The 20643-nt window shown below is 50.1% G+C and overlaps 1 protein-coding gene and 2 non-coding genes across 3 annotated transcripts; all 3 read right to left on the bottom strand.

Moving 5' to 3' along the window:
• Window positions 1–12969: 12969 nt before the first annotated feature.
• RPL12 (ribosomal protein L12) lies at window positions 12970–18394 on the bottom strand. Its single transcript, XM_065418669.1, has 7 exons — window positions 18238–18394; window positions 17670–17743; window positions 16581–16679; window positions 15526–15607; window positions 14412–14498; window positions 13163–13275; window positions 12970–13065 (listed from the first exon to the last, which is right to left on the bottom strand). The coding sequence occupies exons 1-7, from the start codon at window positions 18386–18388 to the stop codon at window positions 13060–13062; spliced, it is 612 nt and encodes a 203-aa protein (XP_065274741.1). The 5' UTR covers window positions 18389–18394; the 3' UTR covers window positions 12970–13059.
• Window positions 14640–14767, bottom strand: LOC135891480 (small nucleolar RNA SNORA65). The gene has a single exon (XR_010562269.1). It is a non-coding gene; the product is annotated as a small nucleolar RNA SNORA65 (small nucleolar RNA).
• LOC135891481 (small nucleolar RNA SNORA65) lies at window positions 15852–15981 on the bottom strand. The gene has a single exon (XR_010562270.1). It is a non-coding gene; the product is annotated as a small nucleolar RNA SNORA65 (small nucleolar RNA).
• Window positions 18395–20643: the final 2249 nt, after the last annotated feature.

Raw genomic sequence — 20643 nt, forward strand, 5'->3', positions numbered from 1 at the left:
GCAAGTTTCCACAGTGCAATCGCCACTCACTTGTCCACTGTCAGTACAGATCTCCTTTTGGTGTCCCTGTGCTGGAGGGTTGCAGCCAGCTCAGTGCACAGATCCAGAAATGTTGCCTTGCACATCCAAAAGTTCTGCAGCTATTGCTTGTCATCCCAAGTCTTCATTACCATGCAATCCCACCAGTCAGTGCTCTTTTCTCAGGTTTAGAAGTGGCGCTCCACCATCTGCAGCTGCTCCATGAATGCCACAAACAACCATGAATTGGTTTTCGCTGTCCCACAGCAATTTGTTCTGCAAGAAATTGTCATGTCCTCCAGCGATCTGGTTCTTCTTGCAGCTCTGCAAATACTCCAGGATCTTGCACCCAGTTCGTGCAACGCTTATGGCAATATTGCAGAGCTGTGCAGGCTCCATGCTTTTGTTAGAGCTGGCAGACAGCAAAGAGCGCCGCACAGGTTTGTGGGATTTTTTAAAAAGATGCAAAAATTATGGGATACAGATGACATTATGGGATGGCAACAGTTGAAAACTGGGAAGTTCACACCCACGCTTCCAGTCACTCATGTGACTCATTTTGTTCCCACCATGCATTGCCAAAACTTCCCAAAAGACAGTGTGCTGGATGGTGGTGGGTTGCACAGTGGGATACCTTGTCATGGTTCACTGCACTGTGCATTGACAGAGACTCCTGGTGAGCGCACGCACGCACGCACACACACACACACAGAGCCAAGTATGCACGCATAGTAACTGGTGGTTTTATGCCAACATAACTTGCGTCGAGATGAGTTTGTAGGGTAGACATGGCCACAATGACTGCTCCCTGATTGGACAGCAGGGCCAACAGATCACTATTTAAGCCTGGTAGTAACAACACCCTGGTGGCTGCTCAATGCATTCCACACCCACAGCTGCACCAGACCTGCTTCCTGTCCAGCCCTTGCTCCTGTCCTTCTCTGCTCCTCTACAGAGTCAGTCCCTGCCTGCCTCCAAACTCCTGATTTCTAATGCTCCAACCATTGGCTTGTCTTTGACTCTGATGAGATGGCTTGCACCCGCAGCAAGTTCGCAGATGACACTAAGCTGAGGGGAGAGGTAGATACACTGGAGGGTAGGGATAGGGTCCAGGGTGAGCTAGACAAATTGGAGGATTAGGCCAAAAGAAATCTGATGAGGTTCAACAAGGACAAGTGCAGAGTCCTGCACGTAGGACAGAAGAATCCCATGCACTGCTACCGGCTGGGGACCAACTGGCTAAGTGGCAGTTCTGAAGAAAAGGACTTGAGGATTACAGAGGACGAGAAGCTGGATATGAGTCAGCAGTGTGCCCTTGTTGCCAAGAAGGCCAATGGCATATTGGGCTGTATTAGGAGGAGCAAATTGCCAGCAGATCGAGGGAAGAGATTATTCCCCTCTATTCGGCACTGGTGAGGCCACATCTGGAGTATTGCATCCAGTTCCACCCCCCCGCCCCCCTGAAAGGATGTGGACAAATTGGAGAGAGTCCAGCGGAGGGCAACAAAAATGATTAGGGGGCTGGGGCACATGACTTATGAGGAGAGGCTGAGGGAACGGGGGTTATTTAGTCTGCAGAAGAGAAGAGTGAGGGGGGATTTGATAGCAACTTTCAACTACCTGAAAGGGGGTTCCAAAGAGGATGGAGCTCGGCTGTTCTCAGTGGTGGTAGATGACAGAGCAAGGAGCAATGGTCTCAAGTTGCAGTGGGGGAGGTCTAGGTTGGATATTCGGAAACACTATTTCACTAGGAGGGTGGTGAAGCTCTGGAATTGGTTACCTAGGGAGGTGGTGGAATCTCCATCCTTAGAGGTTGTTAAGGCCCAGCTTGACAAAGCCCTGGCTGGGATGATTTAGTTGGTGTTGGTCCTGCTTTGAGCAGGGGGTTGGACTAGATACCTCCTGAGGTCTCTTCCAACCCTAATCTTCTATGATTCTGGCTCTGCCTTCTGATTCTGCTCCAACCACTGGGTAGCACTGCCTACATCCCTGTGTGTGACAGGTGGTTCTGTGCTTGACGCAGTATCCAGCACTCCTCGTAAAAAGGAGAAGGATGATGGTGTGTTCCAAGAGGTGTGGTTCTCATCCCTGGCTTTCCAGTAGTTGGTCATGAGCTGCTTAATCCTCTCTCTGCACTGGTCATCAGGCTGGTGAATCCCCAATGCTGCCAGCTTCTTCACTATTTCCTGGTACACATGGTCATTCCTTGTTAAAATCAGAGCCGGCTCTAGGATTTTTGCCGCCTCAAGCAGAAACAATTTTGGCCGCCCCCCCATGTTTTTTTCTTACCCCACCCCCGGCCCCGCCTCAGCTCCGCCCCTTCCCCAAATCCCCAGCCCTGCCTCCTCCCCCCAGGCTCTCAAGCCTAGGAGGGAGGGGGAGAAGCGGCGCGCGCGCCGCAGCCACTCGGAGTCTCCCCCTCCCTCCCAGGCTCTCAAACCTGGGAGGGAGGGTGAGCAGCGGCGTGCAAATCAGCTGTTTCGCGCGCTGCGGCCGCTCGGGATCTCCCCCTCCCTCCCAGGTTTGAGAGCCTGGGAGGGAGGGCAAGCAGCGGCGCGCGAATCAGCTGTTTCACATGCCGTGGCGCGCGAGCGCCAGCAGCGGAGGTGAGCTAGGGCGGCCGGGGCACATTTTTAGGGGCGGCATTCTGGCGCCGGCCATGCCGCCCCTAAAAATGTGCCGCCCCAAGCACCAGCTTGTTTTGCTGGTGCCTAGAGCTGGCCCTGGTTAAAATCACACTTTTTGCTCATCTCACACCAGAGTCACCAAAATCTGGCTGTGCCTATGACCCGGAAGCAGTGTGCTTGGCAAAGGACTTGTTCTGGTGGTGGCCATTGCAAATGCAGGAGCAGGTTCAATGTGTTTTCAGCTCAGCAATCAGAATAAAATTAAAGGGTTAAACACCGAGCTACTGTACTAGAACAAGAGGGGCCACTTCTGTGTCTTGGGAGTCATTTGCCACTCTTGGGATCGAGAGGCTAAACAACACAACAGTGTCAGCAAACTCTCAGGGCCCGAGTCTGGGGGGGCCTTGGCCCAGGCCCAAGCTGTGTCCACACTGCAAAATGATGGCATTTGGGCCTGAGCCCCCAGGGGAACCAGACTTGACCCTTCCACTCCTGTGGAGTTCTGGGCCCAGGCCCAAGTCAGACAGAATTGTGTGTAAACTAACAGGGGTTTGGGCTTGCCCCTGGGTCTGAGCCCAGGCTTACATCGCAATGTGTACATACCCTAAGTCTCTCTGACGGGAGCCCTGCTTTGCACTGGTGCAGTGTCTCTACACTAGAAGTTTGAACTGATGTAACTGCTGGGGCAGAGTCCCCTAGTCTAGCCAGGCTCCAAGGCAGAGAGGGGAAGTGCCTTCCAAAAGGTCACACAGGAAGGCTAGCAGAGTGGTTCCAGCTCCCCAGGGCTGCTGCAATAAGGGAGAATGGAACCTACAAATCTTCAGAATACAGGGACATGCTGATGTCATACAGAGGGGAGCTATTGTTCCACCCAATGGCTGGAGGACAGCCCCCCCTCTCCCCCCAGACACAAGGGCAATCCATCACAGAAATGGAATATCAGCAAAAACTCACCAAGTTTTTGGCCCAATACTACATGAACGGCAACCAGCACTGGAAACCACATGGGAAACCATTGCTTAACAAGCAGCACTCACAGTATCACTGGTAACGTTGGGCAAGCATGTTTAAAGAAGGGGAATTTTCTCGGTGCCCTCCCGTCTGCTGGGGCAGCTCCTGTGTGCCCAGGGGTTCTGCCCTTAGGATTGGTCACACACTCTGGAGGTCCCCATCTGAGGGTTTTCATTCTGCCCACAGAATCATGAGATTCTGATGCTGAGCTCAGGTTTGAAGAGTTAACTCAGGTGTCGGGTTTGAGCTATTTGCTAACAGGACACCTCCATGGCAGTGTTAGAGCCCCCTTCCCTTTGGTTCACCAGGAGTTCAGGGGAATGGCACTGGGACATTGTGCCATTCACAGTCAGGTCACAGATTTTAGTAAGTCTAGACTGATAGCAACCAAACATCATCACGACCTGACAGCTGTTCAGTGGCTGGGCGGCCGCGAGGTTGGTGGTCTCCAGTCACGGCATTCCCTCAATCTGCCATTTCCACCCCAATGGGCACCCTTGTCTGCAATCCCAGCGTGACTGAGCTCCATGATTCATCTCAGGGCTGGTGTGGGGAAGATTACCACTGCCTGAAACCAGCATTGAATGCTCTGTCACTCCCTAGCGCAACATCCCAGGCCAGGCCCTGTGCACAAGGGCTGGCCACAGACCCAGTTCTTTACTGTTTTTTGTGCTGTCTCTGTTGATTCCTGTTATAGTCTGTTTGTGCCGCTCCCCACATGCTCAAAGGCGCACTCTTTGAACGCAGCTGTTATGATTCTATTTTATCTGTATTTGAAGCTGGTATCAGCGCCGTACCTTAATACTCATCTTGTCACTTCTGTGTGTCACGGGGGCAGCTCCTCCCAGAGAGGGCTCAGCACTGCCCAAGGCTGTGGGGAGGGACTGACGCTCAATGTGTGTCTTGTTTGCAGGGGTCGCCTGAATAGAGAACCCAGCACGCTTCTGTTCCCGCAGATCAGCGCGCTGAAGGGCAGCAGTAAGTACAAGTGCCTCAGATGGCCTAGGCTAGGGGGAATCCTGCCTTCAACGGTGCTGCGGACCAGAGATGAGCTCAAACTACTTAGCTCAGCTGAGCTTGGGGTGCTCAGATCCGGCATTTTGCCCCATAGCCATATTTAGTAGGGATGAGAATCTCAGCAGGAATGACAATACTCTCTTCAGCACAAGCTTTCCGGGGAGTTTTCACAGTGAAATGCTTTATCCTAGGGCCAGCAACTACTCCTTTTTATTTATTAACAAATGGCTGCTGCTGGAAAGCGGGGCCCTCCCTTCCCTCAGCCAGGCCGGCAAAAGCCCCCATCCTGTCGTCACCCGATGCTCCCCTGCTGCCAACCTTGTATCCCCTGCCCTCCTCCTGTTGGGATACCAAGGAGGCAGGTGTGCACTGTGCCGGGTGGCTATGGTATGTCGGTGGCTACAATAGTCAGGCCGCAGGAGGCAATGGAGGCCGGCTCCCTCCCTTCCGAGTATCGTCATCCCTGCTGAGATTCTGGTCCCTACTCAATATGGCTACGGGGCAAAATGCTGGATTTGAGCACCCCAAGTTCATCTCCAGTTCCTACTGGTCTCCAGGAACAGGCGTGCCAAGGGGGCTTTCACTGGGGTTTGGGGAGCAGCACTTGGCAGCACACAGTTGCAGGGGAGGGAGAAAGGTTAGCAGTAGCACAAACAGCCAGGCTCCCTATTTGCACGCCCATCTGTCCGAGGCCAAGTCCCAGGAGGAAGCATTGCTAGATTCCTAAAGCCCCAGTCAGATTAGCCAGCCCATGTGTGGAGAGGAAACTTCTCCCAACATTCCAGACCTGCCCAATGCAACCACAGTCGCACCCTAAAACGCTCTGCGGCTGGCTCTAACATGGAGGCCCGTGGTCCCCACCACAGAAGAGTCCCTGATGTTTGAGCACAGGGAGGAGAGACCCCCATGGTTTGGGTCCAGGATCCAGCAGCCCAAACGTACACTGAGGTCACAAGGGAGGTGTCTGCACCCTGCAGCACCAGCCGTGCCAGGAGCCCGCCCCACTGTGCCAGGGCAGGGGGGTGCCCAGAGCACAAGCTCTGTGAGGCAAGGCCAACCTATGCCTGTCACTCACCCTCCTACTGCACATCTACTGGAACAGCTACTCCTGCTGTCCTCCACGATCCACCCAGCTCTGTCTTCACCCAGCTCTCCTCACAGGGGACCCCCCTCTCTTCTCACCAAACCATACCCCCGCTTTCCACGACAGGCCTCTCCTCGTCTCTCACCCTTCCACTCCCTCCCCAAAAAGCTATCTGCTCCCACTCTCCTCCCCACCCCACTGGGACAGGCTCTAGTTCTGGGTATTTCCCAACCAGTTGGATCAGACTTCTCCAAGCCAGTGCCGAGACTGGCCTCCTCCTCCTCCACCCACAGGAGCACCAGGCTCTTGCTAGCACTGTGCCCCAGTGCCTTGTGCTGCTGCTGAGTCCAGCTGAGAGGCAGCTGGCAGAGGGGCTCGGGGCTCCTGTGTAGCCACGAGTGGCTCTATAGTGTTTAGAAGGCATAGCATTGCTGTGCTAGAGCCACCTCCCACATGCCAGGGCACTGGCTTGGGCTGAACCAACCCAGGGATCTGATTGCTCAAACCTGGGACGGTACTGAACAAATGAGGGCTGCTGGCAGCTGTGCTTCCCCTGAAAGCCCAGCCAGGTCTGGAACAGCCCTGGAGCATGTAACTTACAGACGGGGCATGGACCACGCAGCCGGCCCTTTATCCTAATGAGCTTGGCTCCTTCACCACGTTGTGCCGTTTTCCTAGGCTACAGCGAGGCAATGGATAGCCGGCCACCGCTGGTCATCAATGTGGATAGCCCTGGACCAGCTGCCTACTCGCCCCCCACCATGAGCTGCAGGGAGAGCAGTGCTCCAGCCTACACTTTTGGGAGGAAGACACCCCCTAGAGGTACTCAGTGGGATGACCTGCTTTCAGTCACTGACCAGATGTCTCCCCTAGCTCCCTGGGGCATGAGCTGTGGCTTTGTTCTGTGTCTGGACAGCACCTAGCACCATGGTGTCCTGGCCCAGGATGCTACGTCCTACCCCACTCCAAACAATACTGGTATGTTTAACTTTTTGCCCTGGGACAGGGAGTAGAGAACTGCACAGCTGTGGCTCTGCAGGCATCTGTCTTGGGCTAGGTCTACACTACAGCAGGGGGTCGACCTAAGATACGCAACTTCAGCTACGTGAATAGCGTAGCTGAAGTGGCGTATTTTAGGTCGACTTACCTGGCTGTGAGGACGGCGGCAAGTCGACCGCTGCCGCGCCGCCGTCGACTCCGCTGCCGCCTCTTGCTGCGGTGGATTTCCGGAGTCGACGGCAGAGCGATCAGGGATCGATATTATCGCATCCTCACTAGACACGATAAGTCGATCCCCAATAGACCGATTGCTACCCGCCGATCCGGCGGGTAGTGAAGACGTGCCCTTAGTGGATTTATGTCATGTCAGTCAGCTCTCCCCAAGTCCTATCAAGCACTTGTATAGGTGGAGCAAAGGGCTCCTGGATGAAGGGAGCAGCTCCCCAAACGTACCCTTTGCTGGTTGTTTTCTCCAGAGGGTGGAGGCCGCAGATCCTGGCAGAAGTCCTGGTTCCAGAGCAAAAGCCCCTTTACCAGGAAGGCAGATTTTAACACTGAGCGCAATGTAGGTGATGCTTGTTTTTCTCTTTGGTTGAATCTTTACAAATTCCTCTCCCCAACAGAGCTCAGACTGGAAAAAACAGGAGGTGGTGTTCTCCCAGGCTCTGTCCTCTGCCAGCCCCACCCATCTGAGACAGAATGAGCAGCCATGGCATAGACTGTGTTTCTCACTCCTCTGGGTGCAAAGAGCCTTCATGGTGGGGAAAAAAGATTATTGCATGGCCCCGGACCTTGTGCAGCCATTCACAGCAGCGCAGAGCCAGTGCAAAAGGCTTGCCATTGGGAGCTGGTAGCATTTTACATCCACTCTGCATGAGTTTTACACTGGTGTACATGACTGTCCAAGGCACAGGGCAGGGATGGAAGAGGCTCAGACTCCAGTTGAGCTTGTGGCCAGCAGGATGACACAGGCAGTCAGTCACATGGGGAGGATACCTCAGGCAGTAGGGGAAGCAGATGGCAAAGATAGACAGTGTAGTCACAGGTTTCAGAGTAGCAGCCGTGTTAGTCTGTATCTGCAAAAAGAACCAGGAGTACTTGTGGCACCTTAGAGGCTAACAAATTTATTAGAGCATAAGCATTTGAGTGTAGTCACAGCATTTAAAGAGCTCTACATCACCCAGTAGAACTGGAGCAGCCTGGAGCCTCAGCAGCTGAGGCTTTGGAGTCTGCAGGCTGCTCCTCTTCACTAACGATCACCCTGACCATCACTTTAGCCACCCATGACCTCACACTTTCTGTTAACTGAGGGGTCCCTGAGTGTTCTAGACCCTCTTTCCCCATAGTGCACGAGTCTCCTTGATGCTCCAGCGGTGGGATCTGCCCTGCACAGTAATGTCTGTTGCTTTGCTTAGCTCTGTGCTTTGATAAGAATAACTCTGTTCTGGTAGTGGCCGTCTCCATTCCACTACACTCAGCCCTCGACCCTGGGCCCCCGGCAGGCCAGCAGACCAGGGTACCCGAGCTACAGCATTGGGAGAAAGGGGAAATTCAGCCTGGTCAGCAAAGGTGAGTGCTCTGATCAGGGCCATAACCGGGTGGGGTGAGCAGGGCAGCAGCCCAGGGCACAAAGCCATGGGGGTGGAAAAAATGACAAAAAAACCCCGTAGGGGGCGCAAATATGCTCACTCACCCCAGATGCTAAAATGCCTAGTTACGGCTCTGCTATTAAGACCGATTCCTCCGAAGTTCCTGTGCCCAGTAAGGTGGGCTCCTCTTAACTCTCTGACCATCTTCCCCAGCACAACTCTCTGAGCTGCTGGCTTACACTTCACTGCTATGGATGGGTCCCTCTCTTCTGCCTAGCTGATCTCAGTGCAGCTCTCAGCATTAGCAGTACTCTGTTGTTCAAGGCCTCATTTAAGAAGTCTGCTTCCCAACACTGTCCTCTAATAGTTTATATTCTACTGTAACTCTCTAGCTGTCCCCCATGCAGACACTGAAGAGCTGGCATTTTACCTCTTAAAAGGACATGGTTAAAGTTTTTTTTTTTTCCCCATTCTTTTTCTTCACTGTTACTCAGCCTCATAAAATTTTGCCCACTCAAGGAGGGGTGTGACTTGACAAGGCAGGTAAAATACACATCAAACCAAAAACCTGTTAGCTCAAACACAGCACGTTGTTGCTGTAGAGCCACATGTGAACACAGGGTTGCACACTGTAGTTGGTTGTTGAAAAGTCACAACACCTGTATATTATGGGAGCTACGGTCCTAGGGCCTGATTCTATGCGGTTAGCAAGACAATAGGGCAGACCCCCAACACCACTATCTCTTCAAAGTGTCTCCAGATTTTGTTTGTTTTAGGCCTGAGTTTGGTGTCATACTTTCCCATTTATTTTTCCAGATGCTCAAATTAATCCAGCACCAAATAAATATGACACAACACCAGCGTATTTCCAGGTGTTGCAGACCTCACCATCTTACTCTATAAGAAACCGGCCACAGGGGACTCATCAATGGGACAGTTCAGGTAAAGAAACATCAAAACCCTCTGCAATTAAATCTATTGCTCTCTGGCTGCATACACACTTAGAATCATAGAATATCAGGGTTGGAAGGGACCTCAGGAGGTCATCTAGTCCAACCCCCTGCTCAAAGCAGGACCAATCCCCAGACAGATTTTTACCCCAGTTCCCTAAATGGCCCCCTCAAAGATTGAATTCACAACCCTGGGTTTAGCAGGCCAATGCGCAAACCACTGAGCTATCCCCCCCTCCCCTATTCTTCTTACCATGTTCCCATTTCTTTTCCTCTCTGAGATTTTTCAGGGGAAGGGATGGAGCAGACAGATGCCACTGTTGAAAACATGGGAGTAGGTCATGTCAAGCTGGACACTAATAATTTCCACACTCATTGGTAACAGTGAAATGGCACCGACAGAAAAAACTGATAGAGCAGAAGTTATAACCTTTATGAAGATAAAACAGATAGCAGCAGCCAACCTGGGGGCCACATATTTTGTCAAAGCTCAGTACGAACTAGGAAACATTCAGTTCTATTCTACATGGGAAAGTACCCACAGCAAAACTAGCAGCTTTGACTTAGTCCAGTGGTTCTCACTATGGGTCATGACCCAATTTTTCTGCACTGTCTTTTTGACAGTTCTGTGCTGGTTAAAAAAAAAAAAAAAAAATCATTCCCCCCCACTCACATTACTATAGTAGCTGAAGTGTAGAGCTGGCCTTGGGACCAGAGAATGTTCAGATTTACAAGATTGTCAAGAGTTTAGCTCCCATTTAGGTACCTCAAGAAGTAGCAAGGTTTTTAGGATTGCTCACCATCCCCTTGAAAATCTGACCTCAGAACACAGGAATTTCTCTCCCGAAAAAGGGGAGCTGAGATAGAAAGATGGAAATAGGGACTGCTCTGTTCTAATCCCAACTGACACCACCTCAGCAGCCAGGTTGGATAAGTCACTTGAGCTCTCTGGCTCAGTTTCCCCTTGTAAACTGGAGAGGTGAGCTAGGGTGGGAGGTAGCACATGTGCTAGGTAACAGCTGCAAAGCATTTTGAACATGAAAGGCTGGACAGTTGACTATTGTTCATATTTAGGAGATGCATAGCACTGCACACACACTATTGTAAATACTTCCAGAGACACATCCCTGACCTTCACACCATGAAGAGAGTAGGCTGTTCTAGCTCAGGAGTTACCCAGCAAAGGCTGCATTGTGTTTTCAGTTACAAGTTGTAGCCTGGTTCAGACAGTTAGACTGTATAATTGCCCAGATAGGAGTGGATGTTACACTGAGGCTAGGTCTACACTACAGCGGGGGTCCGACCTAAGATACGCAACTTCAGCTACGTGAATACCGTAGCTGAAGTTGCGTATTTTAGGTCGGCTTACCTGGCGGTGAGGACACGGGAAAGTCGACCGCTGCCGCGCTGCCGCCTCTTGCCGAGGTGGATTTCCGGAGTAGACGGCAGAGCGATCAGGGATCGATTTTACCGTGTCTTCACTAGACGCGGTAAGTCGATCCCCGATAGACCGATTGCTACCCGCCGGATCGGCGGGTAGTGAAGACAAAGCCTGAGATGAGGAAGCCAGGACAAAAACCATGTACAGAATGTGGTTCTTACACATGGACTAAATATTTTAGGAGTAAATCCTGTGGTGAAACTGCCATTGTAAGTGGGAATGGCGAAAAGTTATTGGTGCACTGGGCACAAATCACCGAAAACATGCACTGGTATTCCTGCCTAGGGTGATCAGATAGCCTGATTTTATAGGGACAGTCCTGATTTTTGGGTCTTTTTCTTATATAGGTTCCTATAACTCCCCCTCCCCCTGTCCTGATTTTTCATATTTGCTGTCTGGTCACCCTAATTCCTGCCATTCATGTATTTGGCTATTGTTATGTGCAGTTACCCAGCCTAGCTCTAAAATTACTATTTTAAGCTCTCTGGAAATCTAGCTCTTCAAGCATTCAGTTTAAGTTAGTACTTTTCCATTGAAGGGGTGGTTCACTTATTCTAGCATGTAGGCTCCTGCACCAGGGTATCTTCATAACTGGAACATTTAAATTAAAACAAGCAGGTTGCAGCATCTGAATTTCATTGGGTCTCTATACATCTAAACAACCCTGACAGACACATCAAGTGGGGCAGAAGCAGCTATGGAGTTGGTTGTTACAGCTGTAGGTGAAATCCTCAAGCTCATAAGATGCATTTCACATGCTAGAAATTAATTCATGGACAAAGCACTAAGATCCTGTTTTCATGTTGTTAGGAAAGCCACTGGTGAAATGCTGAGCAGAGACTCTTAGAGAGAGCCTTTTAGTACTAAGAGAAGGGCAGATAGTCGACAAGTTTAAAATGTACCAGCTGCTGGATTCTCTTCCTTTCAGGGAACACGCCAGGACCAGGATTGTATGATGTTGAGAAGGGGCAGATAGCTCGTTTGCCCAGCTCCCCAAGTGTCATCATCCAGGGCATCAGAAGACCTAAGAGACATGAAACTGGGCCCTTCACAACTCTCTGAACAGGAGCTGCAAAGACCAAACTTTGCTCAATTTCCATCTGCTTGACAGCAGCCAATGTAGTGTGTTCATCAAAAGAGACTCACAAAGTTAACACAGCCTAAGATTCATTATGCTGCATACTCTATTACTAAGTCACCTCCCTACACTGTGATTCTGATCTGAAACAACCTGTTAATTCAGAGGCAGAAGTACAAGCCCAGTACACCTACAAAGCTTGGAGCTGTACTGTAATAATGGGTAGCTTTCGCTGTTAGAAATTGAGGATGCTGCCATTCACCATACATTTACTAGTAATAAACCCTTGAAAATTGAACATTTGAATTGGACTAGGTGCCTATTACACACCAAGACTGAGGGTGCCTGCCTTCACTACCACTCAGGTTGAGGAGTTTGGAAGCACTCACTTTTCACCTGTTATTAAAACTGATTTGTCTAAGTATATTTAACATGGCTGGGTGTTCAGGAGTAACTTTCCATTTAAGATGGTAGCATTATATAATGTCAGGATCATACTGTATCCTGTTTCATCACTACCATGCATGAAAGCTTCATAATTTAAATGAGTTAGTGCTTAAGCTAGCCACCTGAACAATCTGCCTGCAGGATGTACTACATTTTAAACCATGACTGCAGTTCTCCATAGCCTACACATGCAAAGATATCAGTATTATTTATGCTCCTCTAGCTGCTAGGTACACATAGCACTTGAGCATAAGTTAAGATTTGCACAGATTTACTATTCTGAATAAACCACCTGCTGGCATCATAGCAAATATGACTAAGTAACTTCTGACAAGCAGTACATATATTTATGATGGCAAGTTTTAAGAGGGATTGGAGTTAAGCAAAGCCAGTTCAAGTACAGTGGCACTTTATGTTCTACACCATGAGGTATTGTCTCTAATTCTAATCGAGACTATCTCCACTTTTAAACCTTTGTAAGATTTCTGTAGCATGTTTTCTCCATTCCAAAATGCAGGGGGTGTCTCAAGTACAACCCGTTAGCGTAGCTAGTAAATTAGTTCACTGTGTGACCAGAAAAAAATCCTGTAATCTTGATGTGGCATGTGGGAGAATACAAACTGTCTGGAACCAACCATGTGTTTAGATTCCAGCATTTTGCACCTTCAGATGACAACCTAAATCCTGTATTTAAACTACCAGACCATTCTCAGACAACTGCAGGTTTTATTGAGGTTTCATAATTGTTACAAAAAAAATCTTAATTAACTTTCATGTTGTGAGTTCTTGGCTTCTGTCTTAGTTCTGTTGAAAAAAAGAAAAAAAAATAAGCCTCCCATTAGTAAAGAGATATTTGTTCATAGTCAATGCTAGTCAATTTCAACTGAAGTTTGAGACTCACAGCTGGGCACTCTATTGTGCCACTGTTGATGTCATCGATGACATCATGAGGATGTCTGCCATCAATATTGCAGCCAACAGACTGAGCAGTTCCTAGAATCTCCTTAATGGTTCCTGTAACAGAGAGACTGCATCTTAGCCCCACCCCACAACACAGTGGTGTGACATAGACCAAGCCTGACTTGCTTTCAGAGTTCAGCTTTTTCCAGAAGAAGGAGGGGGGGGGGGAAAAAAAAAAGCGCGTCCCTGCTAGGTATGTCGGTAGCAGCAGTCAGTGACTTACGACAGCATGTTAACTCTAGTGCACATCTCCCTCCTGGTGGAAGTCTGTTAAATGCTGAAGTGTTTGATGAATGGGTGCAAGGAGGCTTGGCATGTGTTATATGGGATGCTCCTGGGGTCCAGTGACCCCTAAAAAAATTTCAAATGGAGGTGCAGACCCCTTTGGAAATCTTAGGCATAGTCTGGGGATCGCTAGGGATTGATGGATCACAGGTTGAAAGCCACTGCCCTATGCCATTTTTCTACCTATACAAGCCATAATCTCCATTCCCAGAGGTCTGCAAGGTGCATTAGCAGGATTCACAGCTGAGGGCATAATGAGCATGTCCTGGAACGTGAGTCTCCTGCATGAGTGCAGAGCATTGACATACCCAGGAGACAACCTAGAAAGGTCACTGATGTTTCAGGACAGACAGGAAGGTACATGGAACCTTCCAGAAGGACATTCACAAGTTCCCTTAGTATCCCCCTTCATAGCTGACTTGGCTGAATGTAAGACAGGCCTGTTACTAAATGGGTCTGACCAACTTCTAAGACTAAGGTATCTTGAGAAACTGAATCAGATATGCAAGCTACTCAAGAGGATTTATATTGTAGTTTAGGAAGCTAGCTAATGCCCAGGTACCTGTCAGCAGAGGACCAGTTAGTCCCCTTTGGGAACAGACTGCACTGTGACAGGGTCAGAAGTATGGGGGGAAAAACATGTTCTGCCTCTGCCAGCTTGACTGTCCAATGCTCTGAAACTACCACTTCACACCAGGAAGTATCGTAAGTGAAAACCTACAGCAGAGGCTGAAGTTGCTGGCATGGAGCCCAGAGCTGCACTGTAGGCCAGCTAGTGGGTAGACAAGCAGGATGAGGGCTTCTGCAGCCCATCTGAGTTCAGAAGGCGGAGCTGGTTCAGGCACTCAGGACCAGCCTATGGCAGCCACCACATTAGTAACCCACTAGCAGCATACTGCTCTTACCAGAGAGCTCCCGGGCCAAGGACCTGTGCCTCATCTGGCGTGCGATGTTTACTATCTCATCAAAGCTGACACTGCCACTGTGTTTAACTGTGAACAAAATCAAACCACCTGTGAGTCCCCTGAAAAGTATTAACCAAATCAGTTCAACTTCTCAGCCCTGGGAGTGGAGAGGGTAGGGGGATAATACACCAGCACACTCATTCCTTATGAGGTCTTGGTTTTATCATCTGGTGTTCCCAGACTTTGGCACAGAGTTACCCACAGAGAGAATAACCCTGTTTCCTAAGCTGGTGTTTTCTATCAGCTCACCACTGGATTGTACCAGCCACTTCATACTAGACAGGTACAGTGGCAGGTGGCTGTTTTACTGAAGTTTTAGACAAGTCAATCTCCAGCTAGTCCAGGGGTTCTCAAACTGGGCATTGTGACACCTGAAGGGGTCACGAACTGTCAGCTCCAAACCCTGCTTTGCCTCCAGCGTTTATAATAGCATTAAATATAAAAATGTGTTTTTAATTTGTAAGGGGGGGGGGGGTTGCACCCAAGAGGCTTGCTGTGTGAAAGGGGTCACCAATACAAAAGTTTGAGAACCACTGAGCTGGTCATACAAGTACAATGATCCACAGGCAGATCATTTCAATTCCCTGCATCCTAGGGAGTAATTTTCCCTTCAGATAGATTTGGATTGTACTTCTGTGCTTTGCAGGTTGGAATCTCGAAGTGCTTCACAACATTAATGAAGCCCCACAATCCCCTACAATGTTGGCAAATATTCCCATTTTGCAGAGGAGTAAACTGGAGGCAGGCAAGTTAAGTGACAGCCAGCCAGATCTGGGCTGGCTGGATGCACCACTTAGCACTAGTACCAATAGAAGTTAGCAAAACGGGAATCTTAGGGGGCAGGGATAGCTCAGTGGTTTGAGCATTGGCCTGCTAAACCCAGGCTTGTGAGCTCAATCCTTGAGGGGGCCACTTGGGGATCTGGGGCAAAATCAGTACTTGGTCCTGCTAGTGAAGGCAAGGGGCTGGACTCAATGACCTTTCAGGGTCCCTTCCAGTTCTATGAAATAGGTATATCTCTATATATTATATTATTATTATAAATTAATCTTACTGTTCTTCTGCTTCTTCCTGTCACGAGGAGGCTCCTTGAGGGCTTTGATGATTAGGGCAGAGGCAGAAGGGACAACCTCAATCTAAATGGAGGAGAGGCACATGTTTTCTTTAGGAGATACTGAGGTCAGAAAGCAAATGCAGAATCCTTGACAGAAGAACTAGCCAGTCTCAGGACAGAGCTAATTAAACACATCCTCCGACTCACACAGAATTGTAATTAACCTAAATGCATTGTATTTACTAGAAAATAATTACAATCACCCTCCCACCTGTGTGTACTGGACATGCCTGTTGCGTCTTTCCATAGAGAAGAATAGTGTGACTCAATGTTCCCAGCCTTTCGGCACAGAGCTCTCCACAAACAGAATAGCCCTGCTTCCTAAGCTGGGGATTCCTCTCAGCTCACCACTGGAGTACACCAGTCACTTCAGTACAAGACAGGTATGGTGGCGGGTGGCTACAAGTATACTGAAGAGCAGTTGGAATATTTCGGTTTGGCAGTGTTCCCCTGGTCTAAAAACTTGCTCTCTACCTCCCACCTCCAGTATTTATCAGTCAAAGGTTACACCTGAAGTACTCTCTCAATGGTCTTGGAACCATGACGACAACACTAATATGATACCAACCCTGGCAGACCGATGAACCCACTTGTTTCTCTCCACTCTGTTGTCATTAAACTTGATGGTCAGTTTGATGCCTGCTCTTAACTCAGACACACACCACCATTTCTGAGCACAGTGAAACACACAGCGCCGTCGGTCTAGACAGCCCTGAATTACACTCTGAAATGCAGCTGCCTCTGGGCCAGAGGCAGTTCTGGCCTTGGATACTCCCCAGCTCTTCAGAGCCTACAGAGATTAGGAAGGACTTTGTTTTTAAGGTCTTGTCCAGGAGACCCCCACACAGTAAACTGCATGGAACTCATTTTATCTACCTCGAAAGGATGAAGGGCTGAGTCGACCCTGCCGGGACTGACATTTGTGGTTCCAGCTAATCCAGGTGTTTCAAGCCTGGCGCTTCTACCACTAAGCCAGCCCTTCTGGCGTTTAGTACCTGAGCTTGCCTGTTCTGGATAGTGAGTTTCACTGTGATCCTCAGCCCCTTCCAGTCACCTGTTGCCTTGGCGATGTCATCACCAACCTTTTTGGGAGACTGAAAACAAGAACAAGCATTTAATTGACTTTTTCTCTTCAGAGTGACATTTTCCAACACACTCATTTATTTGAACTCCTGTATTATGTTGCACACTTCATGCCCTGTACCTGGAGTTATTTTTATTGTTGTATTTGAAAGATTCCCCTCTTGCCAAACAAACAGCTAAATTCACTGATGTGAGCAAATACAAACCCTCCTGTGTATCTCTGCAATCTCATGGAGAGAAAAATGCCTCAGCAGAGCAAGCCAAAAACCCAGAAGTGGCAGCAGGGACTGCTGGACACACATTAGACAGCTTTCCCTCTGCCCTGACTGGCCATTTGCACCAATCCACTCCCACCCTCAGTCATTCCCCATCACACTTCTCACTCCCTTCAATGGCCTTTTTATTTTGCTAATCTTCCTCCCCTCCCCCCTCAAAAAACCCAGCTCAATACCACAGCCCCCTCACACACAGGGAGGTACACTAACATGTTCACACACCACACCCAAAGAGATACAATAGCCCAGTTATACAAAAACAATGGTAAATTCAATTTCTTGCAAGTTTGCTCTCAGCCCAGTCACAAGTATCAAACTCACATCTATGACAAACCCTACAGCATTTTAGAAGAGCCAACTCTTTTTATGTAGGGCAATTTTCATGCACTGAGAGTAACTGAACACTTTACAGAGACTGCTAAGGCAGTAAACAGAGTTCCTAGCTAAAAGGGAAGTGGGTACACTGGATTCCTGTAGTTAAAGAGGCAATTGACTCAGTCTAGCTCAGGACTCATACATAGTTAATTTCAGCTCATAGCTATTCTACAGTGGGGTTTTAAGAGGTTCGAGTTGGGACAAAAATCTCTAGCTTAGACTAAAGTAATTTAACCCTAATTATACCCTTTTAATAGATTAGCCATCCAGGTATCAGTTACAGCAGCATCTGTTAAGTACATTTTAATACCGTGAGTTACATATAGTAACAGCTTTCCCAGCACTACTTACCAAACCCAAAGGGCCGATTTTAGGTGCCAGCGCAGAAGTGGCACCGACCTCCCCGCCGGTGCATCTCAGGAACACTAAGGTAAAAGCAATACAGAGAGGTCAGGGAGCTCACACAGCCCGCGGTCGCTTGTAAGGCTTTGCTATAGCCTGTACCCAATGACAAACCCAAAGAGGGTCCGGCTGTACGCAGCACGTGCAGCCTGAGCTGCCCACGGGGAACAGCAGCCACGTGGCACCCAGGGCCGTAGCCCAGGCCCCAGCCAGACGGCAGCTGCGCAGGGGACACCGGCTGGCCGTGTCTCATCAGGCGGGATGAGATCGGCTGTAACGCTGCACAGCCCCCGGCTGAGCGGGGCGCGCTGCCAGGCCTCGGTTAGGGGCGCGCTAGGTACCTAGGCCGGGCACCGGCAAAGCAGAGCGCGCCAGGCCGCCCCACGTCAGACAGCAGCGGAAACCACCTCAGGGAGCGCCGCGCTCCGCTCCCCGCCCCGCCCGGGCACAGCGGCTCCCCGACGTGTCGCGGCCCCAGGCCCTGCATCTCCCGTGCCGCCCCCCCGCACCAACGTACCGACTTTGATCTCGTTGGGGTCGAACTTGGGCGGCATGGCAGCGGCGGGCCCGGGCCGGATCCGGGACGCGAGACACAGGCAGCTTCCCGTCACCTCCCGGCCTAGGATAGCGCGCACAAGAGACCGGAACCGCCTCCGATCGCGCAACATATACTAGCCGAGATCTCGCGAGACACATGCAAGCCACACCCTGGCCACCATGTTAGCTGTGGGCAAGAGCCCCCAGGAGGGCGGGGGAGCTCGCCCGCCATGTTGTGTGTGGGCAAGGCCCCCAGAGGCGAGCTAGCCGCCATGTTAAGTGTGGGCACAGAGCTCCGCGGAGGGAGAGGCCCAGCCGCCATGTTATCTGTGGGCAAGGCCCCCAAGGAGGGAAAGCCAAGCGGGGGCCTAGGTCGCTCCTTCTTCGGCTCCTAGCGAGGAATGGGTGGGTCGCACGATAACAAATCCCCTGTCTAGCTGCAGGTCCCTATGACTTCGGATCGCGGGGCGGCTCGCTGTGTAAGCACAGCCCTCACCAGTCCCAAGCCTGGCGAATGGGACGCTCTGTCTCTCTTGTGGCTCATCTCTGTGGCGGGTAGGTCAGGTCATGTGACCCCGCAGCCGAGGGGGCGGGGCACCCGGAAGTCCCTATTATGACCCCGGAAAGTGGTGAGTAAGGGAGCGAGATCGGGCATGAGATGAGTCCGCCTGGGGCCGTGCCTGGGGGCGGGGAGGGGCCGTCGGTGGGGCTCCCCGCCGCCTCTGGCTGTAGCTGTCTGGGGCTCCCGGCGTTGCCCCGGGCTCGCTGACGCTGGGCTGGCTGTACCACCGCGCAGGTTGCCAAGGTCCCGTGGGGCTCCCCCCGCCAGAGGTTTCCGTGACAAGCTGAGTGGGGGGTAGGGCTCCCCCTCCCGGCCCCGCTGTTCGGCCTGAGCTGGGAGGGGAGCGGCTGGTTCCCTTGGCGTTGCCCCCTCCTGCAAACTGCCCGTCAGCCTCCCGTCCTCTCCGTCCTGGCGAAGGCCCCTTCCTGCCTCTGATGGGTTCCGCACCCAGGGGAGATTCTGGCTGCACAGCTGAGTGGCTGGCTCGGGGCTTGTCAGTATCTTCAGAGACAGGCTGGCACAGTCACCCTTTGCACATCGCAGGTGATATAAGGTGCATGATAAAAGAAGTGTATCACAAGGCCGTGCAACTTAGCATGCTCACAGGTGTGATGTGCAAATATACCCAGAAAACTGTTACAAGAACATTATTAAAGGTTTGACGTTCAGGCATGACTCAAAGTTAGGAAATGCCAGTATTCAGACTGGAAATAAGGTGTAAATGTTTAACAGTGAGGGTAATTAACCACTGGAGCAACTTACTAAGGATTGTGGTTGATTCTCCATCGCTGACCATTTTTAAATCAAGACTGGCTATTTTTCTAAAAGATCTGCTCTAGGAATTATTTTGGGGCAGGTCTGTGTTATATAGAAAGTCAGACTAGTTAATCACAAAGGTCCCTGCTGGCCTTGGAATGTATGAAAGAGTGCTTGTGCAACCTTAAATCAACCTCCTTGTGTGGTATGCATGATACAGTCTGTAAATACATGGTCATATGGTATTTGACATATTGACACCCACATGTGTCATCAGTGTGGTTAGAACCTTTAGATCCACCACATAGACCTCGGCCACTTGAACTAATGGAGTAACTGATAGCAGGTTGTGCACTGGAGGGGAATAAGAACATAAGAATGGTCATACTGGGTGAGACCAATGGTCCATCTAGCCCAGTATCCTGTCTTCCAGCAATGGCCTAGTGCCAGGTGCTTCAGAAGGAATGAACAGATTGGGCAGTCGAGTGATCCATCCCCTGTTGTCCACTCCCAACTTCTGGCAGAGGGTAGGAACACTCAGAGCATGGGGTTGCATCCCTGACCATCCTGGGTAATAGCCATTGATGGACCTATCCTCTATGAACTTATCTAATTATTTTTTGAATCCTGTTGTGGTTTTGGCCTTCACAACATCCCCTGGAAACAAGTTCCACAGGTTGACTGTGTTGTGTGAAAAAGTACTTCCTTTTGTTTGTTTTAAACCTGCTGCCTATTAATTTCATTGGATGAGCCCTGGTTCTTATGTTATGTGAAGGAGTAAATAACATTTTCTTATTCACTTTTCCCACACCAGTCAAGATTTTATAGACCTTCCACATGTTTGTTGACCCCCTCAAAGAATTCTAATAGATTGGTGAGGCATGATTTCCCTTTATAAAAGCCACAGTAACTGTTCTCCAACAAATTGTATTCATCTATGTGTCTGATCATTCTGTTCTTTACTATAGTTTCAACCAGTTTGCCTGGTACTGAAGCTAGGCTTACCGGCCTGTAATTGCCAGGATTGCCTCTGGAGCCTTTTTTTAAAAATTGGCGTCACCTTAGCTA

This window comes from Emys orbicularis, chromosome 18 (assembly GCF_028017835.1).
Source record: "Emys orbicularis isolate rEmyOrb1 chromosome 18, rEmyOrb1.hap1, whole genome shotgun sequence".
Lineage (NCBI taxonomy): Eukaryota > Metazoa > Chordata > Testudines > Emydidae > Emys > Emys orbicularis.